The 18,919-nt window shown below is 38.7% G+C and overlaps 1 protein-coding gene across 2 annotated transcripts in view; it reads right to left on the reverse strand.

Annotated features, from left to right (window-relative positions):
- Positions 1-18,919, reverse strand: part of ADGRL4 (adhesion G protein-coupled receptor L4) — a 78,635-nt gene that overhangs the window by 34,892 nt on the left and 24,824 nt on the right. Inside the window, exon 3 of one of the 2 annotated variants that reach the window (XM_062580905.1) lies at positions 3,495-3,647. In XM_062580905.1, the coding sequence (XP_062436889.1) occupies positions 3,495-3,647 (153 nt within the window). Of the gene's footprint in view, positions 1-3,494; positions 3,648-18,919 lie in introns of those variants that run through there. The other variant, XM_062580906.1, reaches the window with a different exon arrangement.

Here is an 18,919-nt window from a genome sequence, read left to right on the forward strand (position 1 = left end):
TTCTTTTTTGTAATTATGTCACATATTAATGTAGATTTTAATGAGAAGTAGGATTATCCAAAACAACAGCAGAAACTGAAGCATCAAGTCACATCTCTGGCAATAGGATGGCTATTTAATAGAGGCACTCTATTGAGTATATGCAAATAGACTTTCGGCAGTTGTCCATATGAAATAAGTCCGTATCATGCCTATCTAACTTACTGTTTCCTACAGAAAAAAAATCTCCTGGATGACAAAATTAAGAAGCAACATGCCTGATCTTGCGAGGTACTAATCAGCTTCATACTCCTTTTAAATCAATGAGACTTTCAAGGACAGTCAACAAGAATGCTCCTTTTAAGTTCCTGCTTTGAAATTTGTGCAATAGCTGTAGTTTTTTGTTTCTTTTCGTTTTTCAGTTATTCCTTTTTAAATGATTACGCAATTGTTGGACCACACATGAACAACAGCCTGTCAGTGCTTTCAGCAACCCAATTTGACTGGAACTTTGGGGCTGGTATCTTAAACCATCCACCTTCATCTATGGGGGGGAGCAGGACTGGGCTGCCAAAGCTTACATGAGCTGTCTTTACAGAGAAGACTCGTGAGCAAAGGTTGACAGATAGCAGCTTTTTAAACAGAAGAGCATTTGCCACAGCTCTGCCAGAAACCAGCCTCTTAGTAAAATATTCAAAACAAATCCTGGAGTTGGACTTTAAAGCTTTTATAATAGCGCTGATCAGAAAACAGCATCACTGATGCCACTTAGGCTAGTGTGAAAATAGGTTTATAACCTTTTATTTTATTTTTGTGCTTTGTCATTCCTCATTTACTGCAGCAGGCAAGGAAATTCCAATTAATATACAGGTACTAAGAACAGTTATTATGTTCAGTCTTGCCAATTACTGGATTTTACCTACATCGCTTTGATTCTTCACCAGTCAGTCAAGACAGCTGATAGCTACATTATACTGTCTGCTTATTAGTAGCTTGTGAGTGATTGGAAAGTCTAATGGCAAAGGATTAGATGTTGCCTCCCAGTGTCTCCATACTGTGGAAGGCAGCAGCATACAAAGTAGAAATGAAAAAGCCCAAGAATGGCACAGGTAAAAAATTTAGCAGTGTGGCATAACATTGTATCTCATTCACTACCACACTCTCCCATTACAGAAAAGGACAGGATGGAGAAGAGACATCTTCCCAGTATTCTCAGAAGCAGCTGAGAAAAAACTGAAAACCACTAATAGCTTCTTTCTGGAAAGGGCAGAATGGCATGGATGTCATACCTCTGCATTTCTCTTTTCTTCTCCATTTCCTTTCTCTCTCTTTCTGCTCTCTCCTCTTCTACTCTCTTGCTCTACCTCTCTGTATATTTCATTGCAATCTCTTCCCCTATTCCATGTGAAAATACAATGAAATAATGCTGACCCTCAAACTCAAGAGTTAACATGCTGGCTGGAGTAAAGGAAAACTGACATTTCCTAGAGCTAATACCTCAAGTTGTATCGGGATCCAGGGTTACTCTGGATATATCAAAGTGAGTATAACTCACTTTGTTTTTGGAAGATTAATATAATATCCAAAAAGGAGAGAAATATACAAATATATACACACAGAGTTTGCAATGGACTCACACACACAATGATACACCAACACTTGCAAGTCCACATAGGTTTGATGGCATTTGTCTATAAATGAATAGGTTGCATAATGGCACTCTCCACATTTCTACCATTGTATTTTTCTACATTTACTGACTATATGTATACGTACACACAAGTTATATATATTTACTGACATTATATACACACACACACACCTCAAAGAAAACTTAAGATAATGTAGAATTAGGGAAAAAATTAGGACATATAAACTTGTGCGAGATGGATGCTTCATAGCTCTGTCATGTAATTTGTACAGGGCACCTTCCACTATGATTATCATGGCAACTTTGATGTTTGCTTCAGCTGGGTATAGCACAACCTGAATATACTGCTGGCAGATACTTTGGTATAAATCATATCATCTACCTGTAGCAGCAGATAACCAGAATATAATACTTTGTACTCAGTGTATCTGGCAGATAAAGTGGAAAATTAATTGTGGATCAAAAGGTTGTCTTTTGGATTTACTGCTTGGTAAAGTAATGTTTAATGAGAAGAGGTTTAATGAAATGAGAACATGTAAACCCATGTTTAATGAGAAGAGGTGCCCACAGGTAATTTTTTTATTTCTATTTCAGTGTGAGTTTTGGAACCTCTCAAGGTCTCCCATATAGACTTGCAAAAAAAAAAAATAAATAAATAAAAGAGAGAAAGAAAAAGAGAGAGACACGAAAAATAAAAATGAATAAGTCTGTCCAATAGAGTAAAGAGGAAAATATAAGAAATTAGAAAGCTAATGGTTAGAAGCTAAAGCGACTCAAGGAACAATCAGAGAAATAACTTTGAAGACAAAAATCAGGAAAAAAAAAAAAAAAACACACTTGGATAAGAACCATGAGAATATTTACAGCTCAGTGCTCAGTGTGCTAACAGTCTCAATCCCAGCTAATTTAAGAACGATTCATAGTGCCTGGGTAAAGCAGAGCTCTTTTAGATGGATGTGAATAAAGGGCAAGAAGTGTTGATTAGATCACTTTCTGGCTTAATATGCAGCCATTCTGCTGATATTAAGAGCAGTAAGAAGAGAAGTTGTCAGCACTCACAAGCTCCCAGGAAACATACCTAGAATGAGACACAGTCAGCACAGAGGTGTAAAGGGCAATAGATTTTTCTCATTTTCCCATTCCCTGAGGACTACCACAACATACAGAGAAGATTCAGGTGTTTGAGAGAAAAGTAAAATAGTTACAGTTCTTCCATTCAAAGGAAATCCTGAAGGCTTGCATAGTTGTTCAGAAATCATATTTTCCCAAGAACTTTTCCTCCCCTGTTATCTTGAACATGATCCATCCAACTGCCATGGAAACAGAACCTGATGGATGGCACAGAAGGTAGGATAACTGCTGATCTTGCTCATTGCTTTTGATCAGACTTAAAGAATTACCAAAAAAATCCAAATCAAAGCCTCCAATCAAAAGATATTTGAAGCATAGTAAGTCAAATATGTAAATTTTCCTGGTCCAGAACCACATGAATGCACTTTGTCATTCCTCTGTTTTTAGAATATGACCACCTTGCTCCTCATTCAGGGAAACAGTGGCATAAGTGGATTGAGTGTTACTGTTTTAACTTAACTCTACATTGTCCAAATTTGTGACGTGTGGATTAATACTATTACACATGGCATGAAGATAAGTGTTATTGAAGTCAGTGGCAGTTACAGTGTTTTGAGTGAGAAATGTAGGCCTGAACTGGAATATTAAATCTGTAACAGTCTGAATTACAGGAATTCCATATCCAGACTCCAAACTTCACAAATCTGAAGGTAGCTTGCTAGATTGCTATAATTAATAGAAGCAAAATGAAGAGTGACAATTTAGAACTAGCTGACAGACATTAATAACTTACCCACACAGGAGGTTCCATCATTAGGTACAAAACTTTGTTGACCATTGCTGGATTTGAAACCAGGCGCACACATGCAGAAATAACTTCCCACAGTGTTTGTGCAATTGGCATTCTCTCCACAAGGCTGAGTAGCATTTTCACATTCATTATCATCTGTCAAGACATAAGTTATGGAGAAATAATTTTGCATTTACCAGTTGAAGGAAAAAAAAATGCAAAAGCTTCATTTGGCCTTGAGTATTTATTTTTTATTTCTGTAAGTTCAGAATGCTGAGCCAGCACTATTAGTATTTGCCTACACACACTTCCCATTGACAAGGAAACAATCAGGTGTTCAGCAACACTCCTCTGCCCTCATTCTGCATGAGTCAAACCAGAAGAAAAGTGACAGGATACTGAAATGCATGTCTTAATGTGGTATTCATTTGGAAGAATGGATCAAGTCATGTATATGTTTTCTCATGCTTGAATTTGGTAATTTTTTTGGACTACCAAAAAGGTAATCCTACAGGGTCTTCACAAATCTACAGATAGAGAATAGCCCTGAAAACACGTCTCGGAATTCAGGATTATAGAAAATAGGGCCAAAAGGGACATCAAGAAGTCACCCATTTCATTTCCCAACACCAAAGCAGGATCAAATTTATCTGTCAGTTTAGCTATATTATCTGGCCTGTTCTTGAAGATCTTCTGTGGTATTTCTAAGCATTCTTAGAAAACAGACTGTTAGAAAGTTTGTATTAGAAGATTCATTTCAGACAGTAGGACATTGTTGTTTTCCTTACATCCTTTATTCTTAAGATCTTTGGGATAACTAATGACAACAAACAGATGAACAAGATTCATGGCTTGATCTTTACCTCTCACAGATTGCTACGTAAGTCATTAATTTTGTATCTACAAACTCTTTCACAGGGATAATCCTATGTCTCCAATGACACAAGAAAAAAGGAGTTACGTATGCAGCAGTTTTAAGATTATTTCCTCTCTGTATGGCCTCTGCATCTGCTCTTAATGGGAGAGTGAGGATCTGGGTAGTTTGATCAAAGGTTAAATGAAATCATAAACTCATGCATTATACTGTTCAGCCAATCTTCTGCAGAGCCAATAAAACTGTTTTCTGTCTAGAATATCCCAAGATCCCTGCAGTCTATTAAATAATGACTAGACTTGAGAAAAAAAATTCAAAAGCTGCCTTATCCAGAAACTCTACTTATTAGACTAACATTCACAACACCAGTACTTCCATCTTTCCAATAGCCCATCTGTTGCCAAAGCGCACACACAAAAAAACACACCCACACCCCACCCCACACCCACACCACAAAACCCCCCCCCCAAAAAAAACCCCCCAAGCCCCCCCCCCCAAAAAAACCCACACACTCCAAAGCAAGCATATCAGCTAACAAAACCCTCCCAAACAAAAAGACACTCTCTGAGCAGAGGTCTTTGTTTTCTTTATTCTGAGAAGGGAAGAGAATTAAAGTCTTCCTGAAATCTGCTGGGATTTTATTCTTGTTCTCAAGCAGAAGGTAGTCAGGACATGATAAATGAAAGGAAAGAATTCTAACAGGGAGAGATACAACAATTTATTGCAAAAGATGAATGATTAAGAAGCATGATAGGAAAGAGAAATATGATTTCAGAAGAGTGGATGAGTTTCAGAAAGGTGCTTCTGCTTCCTGATGGCCAGTGTTCTCATAAGGTGTTTGCAGAGACATGATACAGATAACCACAATGTCATGTAAGTTAAGAAAGTGGTAAAAATAAGATACCAAGAGCTGTAAAGTGCAGCAGAAATACATTTCTGCAGTAGTCTCAACCCCCAGAATAACTCTGACACAGTGTGTTTTTCAGATTATACCTTTGATGTGATTTTACATGTTACTGAGTTGACTCAGATGCAAATATCAATTCTGAATTGCAACATTCCTCAGGGGAATTTGGGTCAGCAGTATCAAATGGATTACACTCATAACTAAAGTTGTATGTAATTTAATGAAGAATCCAAGTATGAAAGCACTTTGCCAACACATGCCAACAATATTTATTTTGCAGCTTTGGTATTCATGAAAAAACAGTGGAGAAGGTATATGATTTGGATCTTACTTGGAGAATGCCAAGGCAAACCCAGATTAGCTTCAGTGAAATCATGGATAGGGACAGGGGAAAGTAGTGGGAATCTAAGCTAAGCCCAGGAAAATAACCATTCCTGTCTGGCAGGTGGCAGTCTAGGGACGAGGCCCAGAACACTTTGCAGATCCTTGCAGTGAGTTCCACTTGACTAAATGTCATTTTTTTTGTTTGACTGCACTGCAATCCCAATTTGCTCTAGGACCCTGGCATTTCAACAGGAAATAAGAGTAGACTATCCTGTGCTAGCTGCTAAGTAAACTTGGTCTTGATAAATTGTATTGTAGTTCCTAGAAAACAATATGCATAGACTTTGGAAAGCACATGGGATTGAAGTCATGAAAGAACAGAAATGGAATGACACTGCAGCCCTTCAATGTAGGGACAATAACAGCTGAGGAGATAAAAGCTACAGGCTTATGCAAATAGAAAACCAAAATCTTGTTTGTTTTTTCTAGGAGCTCAAGTATAAGTATCACGGTCCTCAAAACTCAGAACTATTACCATCCTCAGGTGACCCAAAGAGCATTCAGCAGCATTAAAATGACTCATGAGATGGTCATTAATAAAATCTTTAGTTTTGCCTAATTAACTTTACTAGGTTACTGTTGGTGTTACACACATTTATAGTGTCTGTAAAGTTTTTAACAGTGACTATATCATACTAAAAGGCTTGTCTACTCTGAGAACCTTTAGGAAAGTGTCCTGACTCCCTTTCCTTTTCTGAAGGGAAACAAATCTTTTATAACTAGCCTACAAAACTAGCTTTTTTGTCACCTAGCCTGATGGGCTAAATCAACAAGGAATTTGAGATTGCATGCACCAGACACTACAGGGACTTTCTTGCTGGATTTTGTTCAAGAGTAGCCTATACATAACAAGTAATAGAATATTTGCTTAGTCTGTTCCACCAAGCAGTGGCTTGGGGACTTTTGTAAATTGTTTTTTAAATCTAAGTAATAGAGCTGGAAGTAGCGGGCTAGAAGCAAGAATAGCAGTTATGCATGTGCACCAGATAAAACACAGGGATGAATCTGCATATGGTAAGAGTTAAGCACATGCTTAACTGCTTCACTGGCTTGAAACCAAAGACTCGGGCAGGATTAGCATTTTTAACAGAGAAACATGATGGTTCATTCTGCAGTGCTCTCATTAATAACTACAGATCACTGTTTCTTATCATGCTAAGGGCTTTTTCTCTATTTTATAGTTAATATGTTCATTGTACAATAGCAACAATTAGGCATGGTGCTAGAAGCAGAAGATAAGTTCAAACTGTCCCATTTACGATATCATAGATTCAGTAAGGTTGGAAGGGACCTTGGGAGATCATCTAGTCCAACCCCCCTGCTCAAGCAGGGTCACCTAGAGCATGTTGCATCCATGCAGGCCTTGAATATCTCCGGAGAAGGAGACTCCACAACCTTTCTGGGCAACCTGTTCCAGTGCTGTCACTCCCAGGAAGAAAGTTCTTCCTCATATTCAGGTGGAACTTCCTGTGGTTCAGTTTGTGCCTGTTATCTCTTGTCCTGTCACATGGGACAACTGAAAGGAGTTTAGCCTCATCTCCTTGATACCCTCCCTTTGGGTACTTATAGACAAGATCCCCCCTCAGTCTTCTCTTCTCCAGGCTGAAGATCTAGACAAATGTAATAAAAACCACCCCTTTTAAATAAATAAATACAGAAATGTATAGAGTAAGTGAAAATTACATCACATTCAAAAATGGCAGAAATTGTATCCCATTTCACAAAACTGATAATATGGTGCTTAGAACACAAAACTAAACCCAGCACATCTTTACTATGGTGTAAAATTCCTAGACACCAACTGTATTTGCAAGGATGCATAGTATAATAATTTGAAAAACCATGAGAACATTTAAAAATAAAATTAGTAGCTTATATAGCAAGAATGTATATCTTAGAGTTAAATTCATACAGAACTTTCATTTCATTGTTCCCATGATTTAATATAATCCTGAGAAGACCATGCTGGGTTATACCTTACTGGATCAGAGGCCCAGGGTGATGCTCATGATGGCTCATGATGATGTTCTATATACACTTTGACTAGATGCACTTAAACTACCTAGCTTCACTTGTAAAAATATTTTACAAGGTCAAAAATGACAACAAAAGTATCTTTAAGTTCTTTACATAGTCACCACACTGAACTGCTATGTGAAGAAAAATTCAATGTGAAGCCCAGGAGTATAAAAATATTTTCCAACTTTTCACATAATTTATAGTATTGTTAGCTATGTGGTTTAAGGGGAGCAAGGAAAAAAAAAAGCAAGATTTAAAGATTGGAAAAATATTTGATACAAAATTTCCTAACTATCAAAGGATAGTTTAAATCATAGCAAGTATATAATCTACCTGCTTTGTTGCTACCCAATATAATTATGGTATGTGCATTCACTGCTGGCAGAGATACCCATTGAACACTGCAGGCAGTATTTCAGGAATGTACACTCTTTTAAAGATTATTTTCAGTTACTGATGAAAATTCAGATACTTTTACAAACACGATTGCAGTATTACCATTTAGCCATAATAAACCTTGTCATTTGGCCAATCACATTTATTTGCTATAGATCTGCTGAATAGCTGATTTGTCTTAAAAACTCCTTTCTTCTTAAATAGCAATTTAGCCATCATATCTGGTTTGCTCTCAAAAATCTTGTCATTAAAAAAATCACAATGGGAGGAAACTCATGAATAATGTCATAGGAAATAAACAGCCTGAAGAAGGGTGGATATAGGGATATGTATGCAGGCGGATGTGAATATGGTTAGTATGTTTACTTGATACAGGTATGAATTAAAACTGATTCTCCATCCTCACCTTGAAAATGCAACTACTAGGTATTTTGCTGTGCATAAATGCATTTACAGTTAAACAAAATCAGTTATTAGTTGCACGTAACCATTTCTCTGGTAGTTTTGAGAAACTGTATAAGGACATTCTAAAACAAAAGCATCTGAAGGGCTGATGCACAACTTTTCAGACTGCTTTTTGAATTGACAGGATGGTGTTTCTGTGTTAAAACTGCATGTGTTCATCTGGAAACTGAATTTTGGGTTAGAATTGAGCAACCTGACTCAGAAGTTCAAATATTAATGTAGTTTTCCCCAACCACAGAGGACCATGAATTGGGTCCAGAGTTTGTATAAACACTTTCACATCAGGTAACACTGTTCACTGTTAAACAAAATCCGTATTGATTTCATTTTGCATTGATAGAAATTTTTTCCATAGATAACATTCTTTTTAAAAGAAAATTTTAAGTCATATATGAAATGCAAGTTATAGCTCAAAAGAATAATTCATGGATTTTAGGACCATGATGTTATTGGAAAATAGAAGAATCTAAGATTTTAGAGGAAAAAAAATGTACAGACCAAGTTTCTTCCACCATATTCTGTATGCTTTCAAAAAATGCAACTTTTACCTTGTCATATACTCTTGTAATATTAGGTGGATATTAAAATTATGATCTCTGATAGGAAAAACTCTGGGATACCTACAGATACAAGATGACTTCATTCATTATTAGTATGACAGAAGCATGACAGAACTCTTTGAATTGTCAATTTTAGTTGTAGGGTTTATTTTGTAATACTGTTTTCATGTTTTAAATGAGGGAAACCTTTTATGGCAATGGAGTTAGCCAAACTACCTTGAAGGATTTCCATTGCACTGAGCACATCACTACGCTAGACTCCAGCATGATATGAGGACATGAAATATGAAGACTTAGTTGGGGGGTAAAACCTGTCATTAATTCAGTCACACAGAAGTGCTATTTTTTTCTTCTTATAAATTCTGAAGTAAACAACTTCTTCCTTCATCTCTAATAAGATAGATTGCAATCACATAAATTAAACAGAGTAATCTGGGTGTTTTCAGTCCTCACTGAATAACATTTTTGTAGAAGCGAAGATCTTTACTAAGTGAAAAGGTGACCTGAGATAAAAACTAGCAATGCTGGACCTGGAGTTTGGTCATTGGATACAGCCAGTTGGAGGCAACTCACACAGTGGAATAACCCACAGGTGCAGGACATGGCCACTGAGGAGCATGCCACCTGGAAAGTTTGCCCTGGAGCCACATGGCCTGGAGGCTCAGCATGGGACATCTGGGCACCAGGCTGCTCTGAAGAGAAGCTGGAATTCCTTTAAGTCTTGGATCAAGATCTTCCAGTTAGACCTACATCTCCCAAGACTAGGGCCTTAGCTACAGAGAGACCGCTCAGGATTTTCATTCTCCTGCCTCTCTGATAGGGGCTATACTCCTGGTTCCCAACATGAGATGATCTATAGATGCTTTGTGGACAGGGTTCTGACCTGGATACCCAGGCCAGGCTGGCCAGAAAGCCAGGTTTCCTAGGGAAGCAGAAATCTGCCTGTTACAGGTGAACTCTTTTGACACCACACATTTTGGAGAAACATTTTAATGAATTAAGGACACCTAAGCAGAGCTCAAGTTTGACAGGCTGAGTTCTCTCAAAGCCACACCTGAACAAGCAGAGCAGTGATTTTTTTAAGCTTAATGCATACTCCGTGCTAAGGACTATAATAAACAACTCATACAGAGGCCATTACTGTATATTAGAATACATTTGCAACTTCAGTTTATTCCCCAGATGACATAAAAGGCAGCAATTAAAATAGCAACAATTAATTTTGCCCTGATCTGGGCCTTTTGAAACCAAAGCTGGAGGCCTCTGGGGCACACCTGTCCATCAAGAATGGCAGTGGCAGCACAAGGCTGGGGACCAGCATCAGTCCCAGTAGTCTGAGAAGTGGACAGCACTGGGTAGGAAGGAAACGCAGCCAGAGCGGCTGGGGAATACACTGATTCATTGCATCCGGCTGTTCTCTTTCGACAGCAGCCTCGGCTGCCAAAGCTGCTATGGAGCCCCTGGGGGAAACTAAAACTACCCTTCCCTAGTGTAACCCCCATGAGGGAACCGTGCTTGAAGTGCCTCACTTAACCCCTCAAAAGCAAGGAAATGAAAGGCTTCCTGTAAAACAAATTCCAGTGCTGCTCACCCTGCTGTGCTTAGCTTGTCTGGAGGTCTCAGAACAGTGGGCGATCTTACATACATTACTTCTGTGCTGCAGGACTGTGACTCTACAGCCATAACAGCCTGAGTTAAGAACAGCAATACCATTAACAACTTTGCCTTTCCTTGCGATTTGTTTCCTTTAATGGTAATTTAATACAATTTGTTTATGATTCTCCAAAGATTCAGCATTCAAGTTTGGTCTAAATCAGCATGAAAGAGCAGATGCTTAGACAAACCACTTGAGATTGCAGAACTGGGCTGGAAATCACATTTAAATATGAATTGCTTTTATAATGGGCCCGATTCATCTTTGTCCTACGCAGGGCAGGGGATCATTCAGTTGCTGCATAAGAAATCTTGCCACTGAAGGCTCTGTGCTGCTAGATTTTCATAACTCTCTATTGCTTTGTAAGAGCCCTTTGCAACATCTCTCTGGATATTTTTACAACTTGCCAGAAGCATTTAACTGGTTTGAACTTGAGGGGTCTGCAGCCTAGCTGGACCCCTAAAAGTCCTTGGATAAGCAAAAAAGTATTTTATCTCACATTCTTCACAGGCTATGTGTATAGGTAGAGATGGTTGGAGAACAGCAGTTCTTACATGTCTGCTTGAGCTAAAGGGTCTCGCACACACACAAAAATTCCTATAGACCCAGTTTGAGGAAGAGGGCAGAACAGTCCATAAAAAGGAGAGATGTTCCTATACATCCAAATGCACAGGCTGAGTTTATTGAGAAACAGGACAAGGTTTGAAGAGATTGATATATTATCCAAACTGCTTCCTTCAACTCTTCCTAGAATTTTCAGACATTATAAATTAAACATGACAAACATTTACTACTGGGTAAGCACCAGTGAGGAGATTGTCATTTGTTTAGCCACACTGAACAAGCTGCCTTTTCAATGCTTATATAGTATCAGAGAGAAAATCTATAATTTGTGACCAGTCATATGTGAGGAATAGAATAAGAATAAAAGGATCTTTAAAAACACTAGTCCTTGCCCAGAAACAAAGAACTCACCTACCCCAGCAACCACAGGAACTTGCGAGCAAGGAAAAAGTGCTGATTAGGGAAAATAGAGGGAAAGGAGAATAGCTGCTGAGAGGCCCTGTCCTACCTTTTCCCCAGCACTGGCTCCCCTCTTTTTGTAGGGGCCAGGAAACTATGTGCAATGTGAGGACAGCAGCAACACACTCCCACCCTCCTCCTGAGGGGAGGGCTCAGTGCACCAGGGGGATATCTCCACTGAAGCTGTCTTGCTGTAATTTTGTAGGGAGCTTCAGCTGGGTGTACAAACCCAAAATTAATTATTTGTTGTCTGGGTAACACTCCTTCCTTGGCTGGAACATGAGGGGAAATTTATGAAGGTTTACTCCTCCTATCACAGGGGAGGAGTTGGAGCTGACCAGACATCCCCTATTGACCTGGATAAGCTGGGTCTCATGACACCTGTCAAGTGGTGGGTGAAGAGCAGAACCCAGAACCTCAGAGCTGGGCACGAGGGACCAGGAGCTGCCACTCACTCTTAAGGGAAGCAGATCGTGACCTCCTTGCACCTGGAGCATGCTAGGCTTCCCTTCCTGACTTCCCCCCAGGAATTGGACATCAATTCATACCAGCTGAGCACCTGGCTTGATGAGTTGTTAGAGTGCAACACTAAGGAAGGACTGTAATTGTCAGAGACAGTGAGGAGTCACAGCTAAAATGGAAAAATCCAGGTTGGGGTGAACTGCTTGAGTGCTCAGCCTGACTTTGGATACAAGCAATAATGACCAGATATATTCTCTGAAAAACAGAACTACCAACACTGAATAGAAGGGGATAAAACAATAATCTCATTTACAGTTCAAGTCACATGCAGCTTCCGGTTAGCCATACAACGAACTTAAATAACCGAAGGTTCACATCTGACAGGATGTGAAGAAGAGACGTCACCACTCAGATCTAAACACTTTGGTCTCAAGCAAGAGATAAGAGTGAGGGAAAACAGCTTAGCAAACAGTTTGATTAAAGAGGGAAAAAAAAAAAAAAAAAAAAAAAAAGAAAGCCAGGCAACACTCTCCCAGATTTCAAAACAAGAGGAAGATATTTATTCAGACTGTGAACAACACAGCCAGGAAACACATCACCACATTATGGCTTACATATGCAAACTGTTGTGGTGCCATTATGGTACGGGTAAGCAAGATGTGAAAAAGAGGGTGAGACACAACCCAGCTTGCATGAGGCAGAGGAATGTTAAGCATTATCTAATGAGCTTTATCTAACACACTACAAACATGTAGTAAAGGCTTTGATCAGGAATAACCGTTCTATGTTGGGATATGAACTTATCTTTTATTCATAGAGGACTAAATCCTGGAATGCTTCTGAAGTCTTCTTAAATGCCACACGGCAACAGAAACAGTATTTTGGCTGCACCAGGGGAGCTGAGATTGGAAGCACTAAAGTGCCTGTGGAGGATTTTCATGGATCTGCTACAGGAGCTCTTCACTGGAGCACAGAAGACAGTTTCAAGTATTTAATACCAGCTACACTGGGAGGCATGCGAGTTCACTCTGCAGACTGTATGGTGATGAACATGAACGAGAATGTATATGGAGCTTTGTAAGCATTTCTACAGGAACTGTTCAGATACATAAAGCAAGGTGTATACTTAGATGTACTTTTAATTGGAGTTGGCTGGAAGCACTGACTGCCATTTTGTTTGGAGTGGTTCATATTATCGAGGTGGGAGCCAGAAATTGAGATCCAAATGCTAAATTCTTCCCTTGAGTTGGGAGACAGGTGTTTCAACTAGAGGGGAAATTCAGGTTCATCTCTACCTACGTTTGAAGAAAGTTTTTCCTCAGTTGACCTGCCCTGTCACTCCTTGTGGAAGGCTCTGAAATAGCAGGGTTGCTTCTGCATTGACTTCTGAGGCAGCAGAGTAACAAATATGAGTATTTTGCTTACATGTTTGAAAAGTCTATTTCTTTAATGGGGCCTGACCTCAAACTCACCAATGTCAGAAGAGTGGCTGCCATGAACTTTTGCTTTTACAGACTCATGGAGAGAAATCTTGCAAAGAACGCAAGGAAAGAATGAAAAAAACACATTGCTCCTCCGTTCCTCACCCCAGACAGATCTGGTTTCCAAGACTGAATGTCAACATTGTAGCAAGCACCCTGTGTCAAACTTACTACTTGAAGGTTTGACAAAATGCAATTGAGACACCAGTTTCTTGGTTTGCCTCCACTGAAAACACTGACTTAAGGTGAAGTGCAGCTAAATTGGAATATGCTGGATTTGAAGTGCCAGTGTACAGGTATCAATGTTTTCCTCAGTGCTACCAGTGGAAGGGTTTTAGAACTTCCCTGTTACAAAGTAAGTTATTCTCAACTCAATTTTAATTTTTGCTGCCAACTCACTTGTTTTCACTAAAATTCATCTTTTCAGTTAGAAGTAAAACAACGTATCCACAACCAAAGAACACTTTTGCTGAAAGGAAAGTGAGCAGCACAGCAGTCCACTACCGAGAAGGATTTGCTGGTGGAAAGCAATGCCCCCTGCTGAACTGAATATGCAGTCCAAATAAAAATACCACTTCAACACTAGAACAGGATTTTCTCTTTTTTAAAACTATAACCAGACAACTTCTCCATTGTAATTTCTTACAGACTTCCTGTCTCATTTTCCATTTACTATAGTGCTGATTCTATGCAGCATTATAAAATTATATTATTTAACCCTTCCTTCAATTTACATAAACGCTATGCTTTCTATATACACATATCCTCATCTATACTATTGAAGACTGGCTACTGCTATGGGAGTATTTAGGAAAGTCAGACTCAAAATTGGTGTTCAGCTCCTGATGTACCCAGTTCTTGTTATTTCCTACACATGAAATTTTCAGAAATGAGTGTTGAACTCATTTCAAGTTAAGCCATGATAAATAATCTTGGTAGGGCATATTCTAGTATTAGGCTAAATCCAAACCTTCTTTTGCATATTTTAGCAGAAACTTTAAACCTATCCCTTCAGAGGAAACAGTTCACCACTAGCTGCAAAGAACTTATACACTATTATGCACAAGATCTTGGGATCCATTTGAACTGCATCCAGTGTTAAGTGCACCTAAAACAGCTTTATAAACATATCAGGATCACTCTGTCCATGCCTAATGCCCAACAATTCCTTAATGGATGTTCCCTACAGCCAGTTAGACAGGGTACATCACTCAGAGGTCTTCATTGCTTGCTGGTGTCTTAATGTCTCATCAATGGCAGGTGAAATATAAAGCTGGAAGTCAGAAGGAACATGAGCTCCTAGCTCTCATGTAAGATGACTACCTTCCTGGCCTTGAGAAGATGGAAAACAATCAGTTTACATTTACCACTTTAGCTGTGTTCTGGAAAGGAAAAGAAAAACTGAACTCCACCAAAAATATCTTGCCAAATCGTTTATATAAAATGATTTAAGAGCTTTGGTAGGAACCCTCTATTTGTGCACGAAAAAAACCCTTATGTAGTGAGGACAACTGTGCTCAGTGTTTAAGTAGAACTCGCTATATATGTTTTTGCATTTGCTGCTTAAAAACAGATGGTACTCCAAGAAGTAGAGGTGTCATTGTATGTTACCTTCAATAAATTGTGTTTTCAAAAATAATTTACTGTTACATATCTGAAGCAATATTTAAAACATCTCTTGCTTTTAGCTTTTCTGTGTTATGTTCCATTTTGAATTAAAAAAAGAACAAAAAAAGATGTGGTAAAATTCCTTTAAAGTAGTAATTGCTCAAATATGGAAAGCCATAAAACAGTGGCTTCCAGGAGAAACTACAATGAATACTGTTCCACAATGGAAATGAAGTTTCTCCTGATTTCTGAAACCACAGACTAATTATACTCAGAGTGGAGAAAGTACTTGAAGGAGTCTACTCTGTGCATCAGAGACACTGAGTTCATGATGTACTTTTGTAAAATCCAAGTTATACTGCTAAGGACAAGAGTAGCTTGATTAAATTTGATTGCCAGTACTACTCAGGAGGTTAGATGAGGTGACCTAATACTAGTCTGTGAGATGCATGAACCTACACTGCTCTGTCTAGGTTAATATCAAGGTTAGCTCATTAAAAGAAAAAACTCCAACAGAGAATGACATCCATATTTTAAGTTTTCAATGCCTATTTCATTCTCTTTCTCAGATTACTTGTGATCAAATTACACAGGAACTACATATCTTCTACACTGTCTCACATGGTTTTTACATGACCTGGTGACAAACTGCTTTTTAATATTATCTCTGTTTGTAAGTTATCCCATTTAAATGCTCTGGAATTCAATAGTTTCACTACTGGATAATGGACTAATTCACAAAAGGAAATCATTTCAGTCTATAACTGAGAAAAGCCATTAGTTACTGGAAAGTGTCCAGTCTCCAAACCTGAAAATATTAAATATGGACAGGCAAGGGAGAGACAATTAGACTGAGGAATTCTATCCAAAGGGAAAACATGCCAGCATTACTTCAGCTACACTAATGACTTCTACGACAATAACCACTCTAAGTATTTCCAGCTACTGTCAATGCTGCAAGTAGTTAACTACATGATGAAAATACCTTAACTGTTACTGACAGTCGTATTCTTAGAGACTGACCCCAGCAGTATATTTCTGATAACAAAGGTCACTATGAAAACAGGTAACTTCTGTTTCTCATCTTCTGATGTGAATTACAGCTAAATACATCGATGCGAATGAAATAAGTTACAGAAGTCAGGAGAGCCAGGTCTACAGTACTGCTTGGCACTGTTAAACTGCAGATTTAGGGCTACTTGCAGTCATTTTTCCTGTGTAATAGCCAAACTCTATCTTAGTGGAATTTGTTTATTTGAAAATTATACAGCATTCCTCCTCTCTGGCACAACCTCTTCCAAAACCAGACTGCTATTAAAAAAAAAAAAAAAAGAAGAAAAAGAAAAAAAAGAAAAAAAGATTTCATCCTTCTCTGTACAGCTTCGAAGCAATGAGCCTGTATTCTCTTCATACCAAATGGCCTTGTTAGCTCTTTTTGGACTTTTCTTAGTGCACACAATCCAGAAAGCTTTAGTCCCAAGCGACAAAATGAGTGAACCCACTCAGGTCCTTAGCAAATTCTAAACGCGAGGATGACTCACTTCATGCTAAAGTGACTCTTCCTTGCTGCCTACACCAACAGCTCTGCTTTTTCATAGTTATTGCCCACTAGTTACAAGTATCCTGTTCATGATCAATGTTTTCTGCATAAGCCTTAAAAAAAAAAAAAAAAAAAAAAAAAAAAAAAAAAAAAAAGAGGATGTTTACTCTGAGATACAGGGGCTAAGGACTTTCTTAGCTCAAAGATAAGAAACACTCTTTTTAAAATGGAAGCATCTCATATTTTTCCTGACAATAAAAGCAATCTACTGCTTGAACAGATGTAATACTTATGCCAGGTTTAAGCATTATTCGCTATAAGTCAGAACTGAAAACAGTTAAGTTTATCCATAGCACAACCTGCCACATAAAGTGTTGTTACATGCATTTATGGCTTGGACTCAATAGTCCAGGTGGGAGGGTGTAGATAAACTATATAAAAGCTGTATATCCTTTGGCAACTGGAGACAGGTCTCTACAGAACTCAGAGGCAGGTTGTATAGGAAGCAGTAACACTGCCTTAGTTCTCTCCACTAGCCAGGTTAATTAGCTACTTAGGCACAGCAGTGATTAGTTTGGTCGTAGCACCGCACTACGTAGCCAAACAGCTTCCTGCTGCTTGCCCTGCCTTGTCTAGCATTGCACCAGGTCATCTCAGAAGACATTAAGAAACAGAGTCCCAGTTACAAACCAGAAAAACCTGCTGCCCCTAGCTGAAGCAAGGGGTGTAATTCACATGCAAAGATGACAGAAGCCACAGAAAAGGAGGACTGCCACAAGGCACTGCATAAAGCAGCATAAAGCATAGCAGATTGCTGCAGACTGACACACTCGGGACCTATCAGGAAGTGAGGTGGCACAGAAAGCCTCACTATGATTATTCCAAATTACAGGTCAGGTCCACACTCAACTGCAAAAGTTCTCCTTTGGCAATGCTAAAACTCCCTCCATCACCCTCAAAAATATAGCTTCATTTTAGTTATTAAAATAAATGATCTCAAAGTGCCTACATCTAAGTTCAAGCACTTTGAAAAGTGTCTTGACTATCAAATTGACTGAACTTCCAGAAGCACTGGGTAGATTTCTACAGGATGTTCAATATCCAATAAAGAGCCCAATTTTCATGGGTATGTGGAAAAGTACTGCAAGCTTCTATTTGTTATAGAAGAAATTGGTTTAGCAAAAGCAATAGTAAAGACTTATTTTTAATTGAGGGAAGCTATTACATCACATATCAAATGTTTTGTTCATTAAAAAAAAGTCATTGCCTTTTGTCCTCCTCTCCTGTCTCTAGATGTACTAGCACAGGCAGTTCTATAGGATATCCTTAGTTTTGCTCTGAAAGTCCCATATCAGTCTGTAGATTCCAGAATAGTTTGATGGAAAAGATTTTCTTCACTCAGATTTGTTGTGATCTTCTTATTATAATTATCATTATTGAAAACAAGACAACTTTTTAAAGCGGGAAAGGTTTATATTCCAAATGTGAATACATACTACGCACAGAGAAAAATAGCCTTCGAAGAACTCTTATTTTCAAACAGCCAAGCTGTGATATATCAAAACACTGGTTTAGAACTTAAATTCTTACTCCAGCTGCCTTGTCTCCAAATCAAGCATTGTAAAGTCAATAACCAGGATCTCCTCCTACTGAAAGATCTTGGATAGGGCACAGCTGGAGCCAGGGGAAAGGCACATTGGGGATGGGACAGCAGCACACAGCATTATGAAAAGGGCAACCTCATGCTTTTGAAAGGTTGATATATCTTCAAGGGGCTGACCATGGTTCAAAGGAAGGCTTTCCCAGTACTCAAATCCATCCAGGAATTTGAAGAAACTGTCTTAGTGTCCCTTTCCTCCTGACTGGTGACATTTACATTACATCTGCTAAAGGCAAGCAAGAGAACCACCCTGTTAGTCCCAGGAAAGAAAAATGAAAAATTGTTGAAAGTAGGTCATCTTTTAAGCCAAATGGTGAGATAACGATGGCTTTCTTGTGGAGCAATGAGTTTCTCCAGAACTTCATTTGGTGCCTGTTTTAGCCAAAAGCTGCAGC

This window comes from Rhea pennata, chromosome 8 (assembly GCF_028389875.1).
Source record: "Rhea pennata isolate bPtePen1 chromosome 8, bPtePen1.pri, whole genome shotgun sequence".
NCBI classification, from domain to species: Eukaryota; Metazoa; Chordata; class Aves; order Rheiformes; family Rheidae; genus Rhea; species Rhea pennata.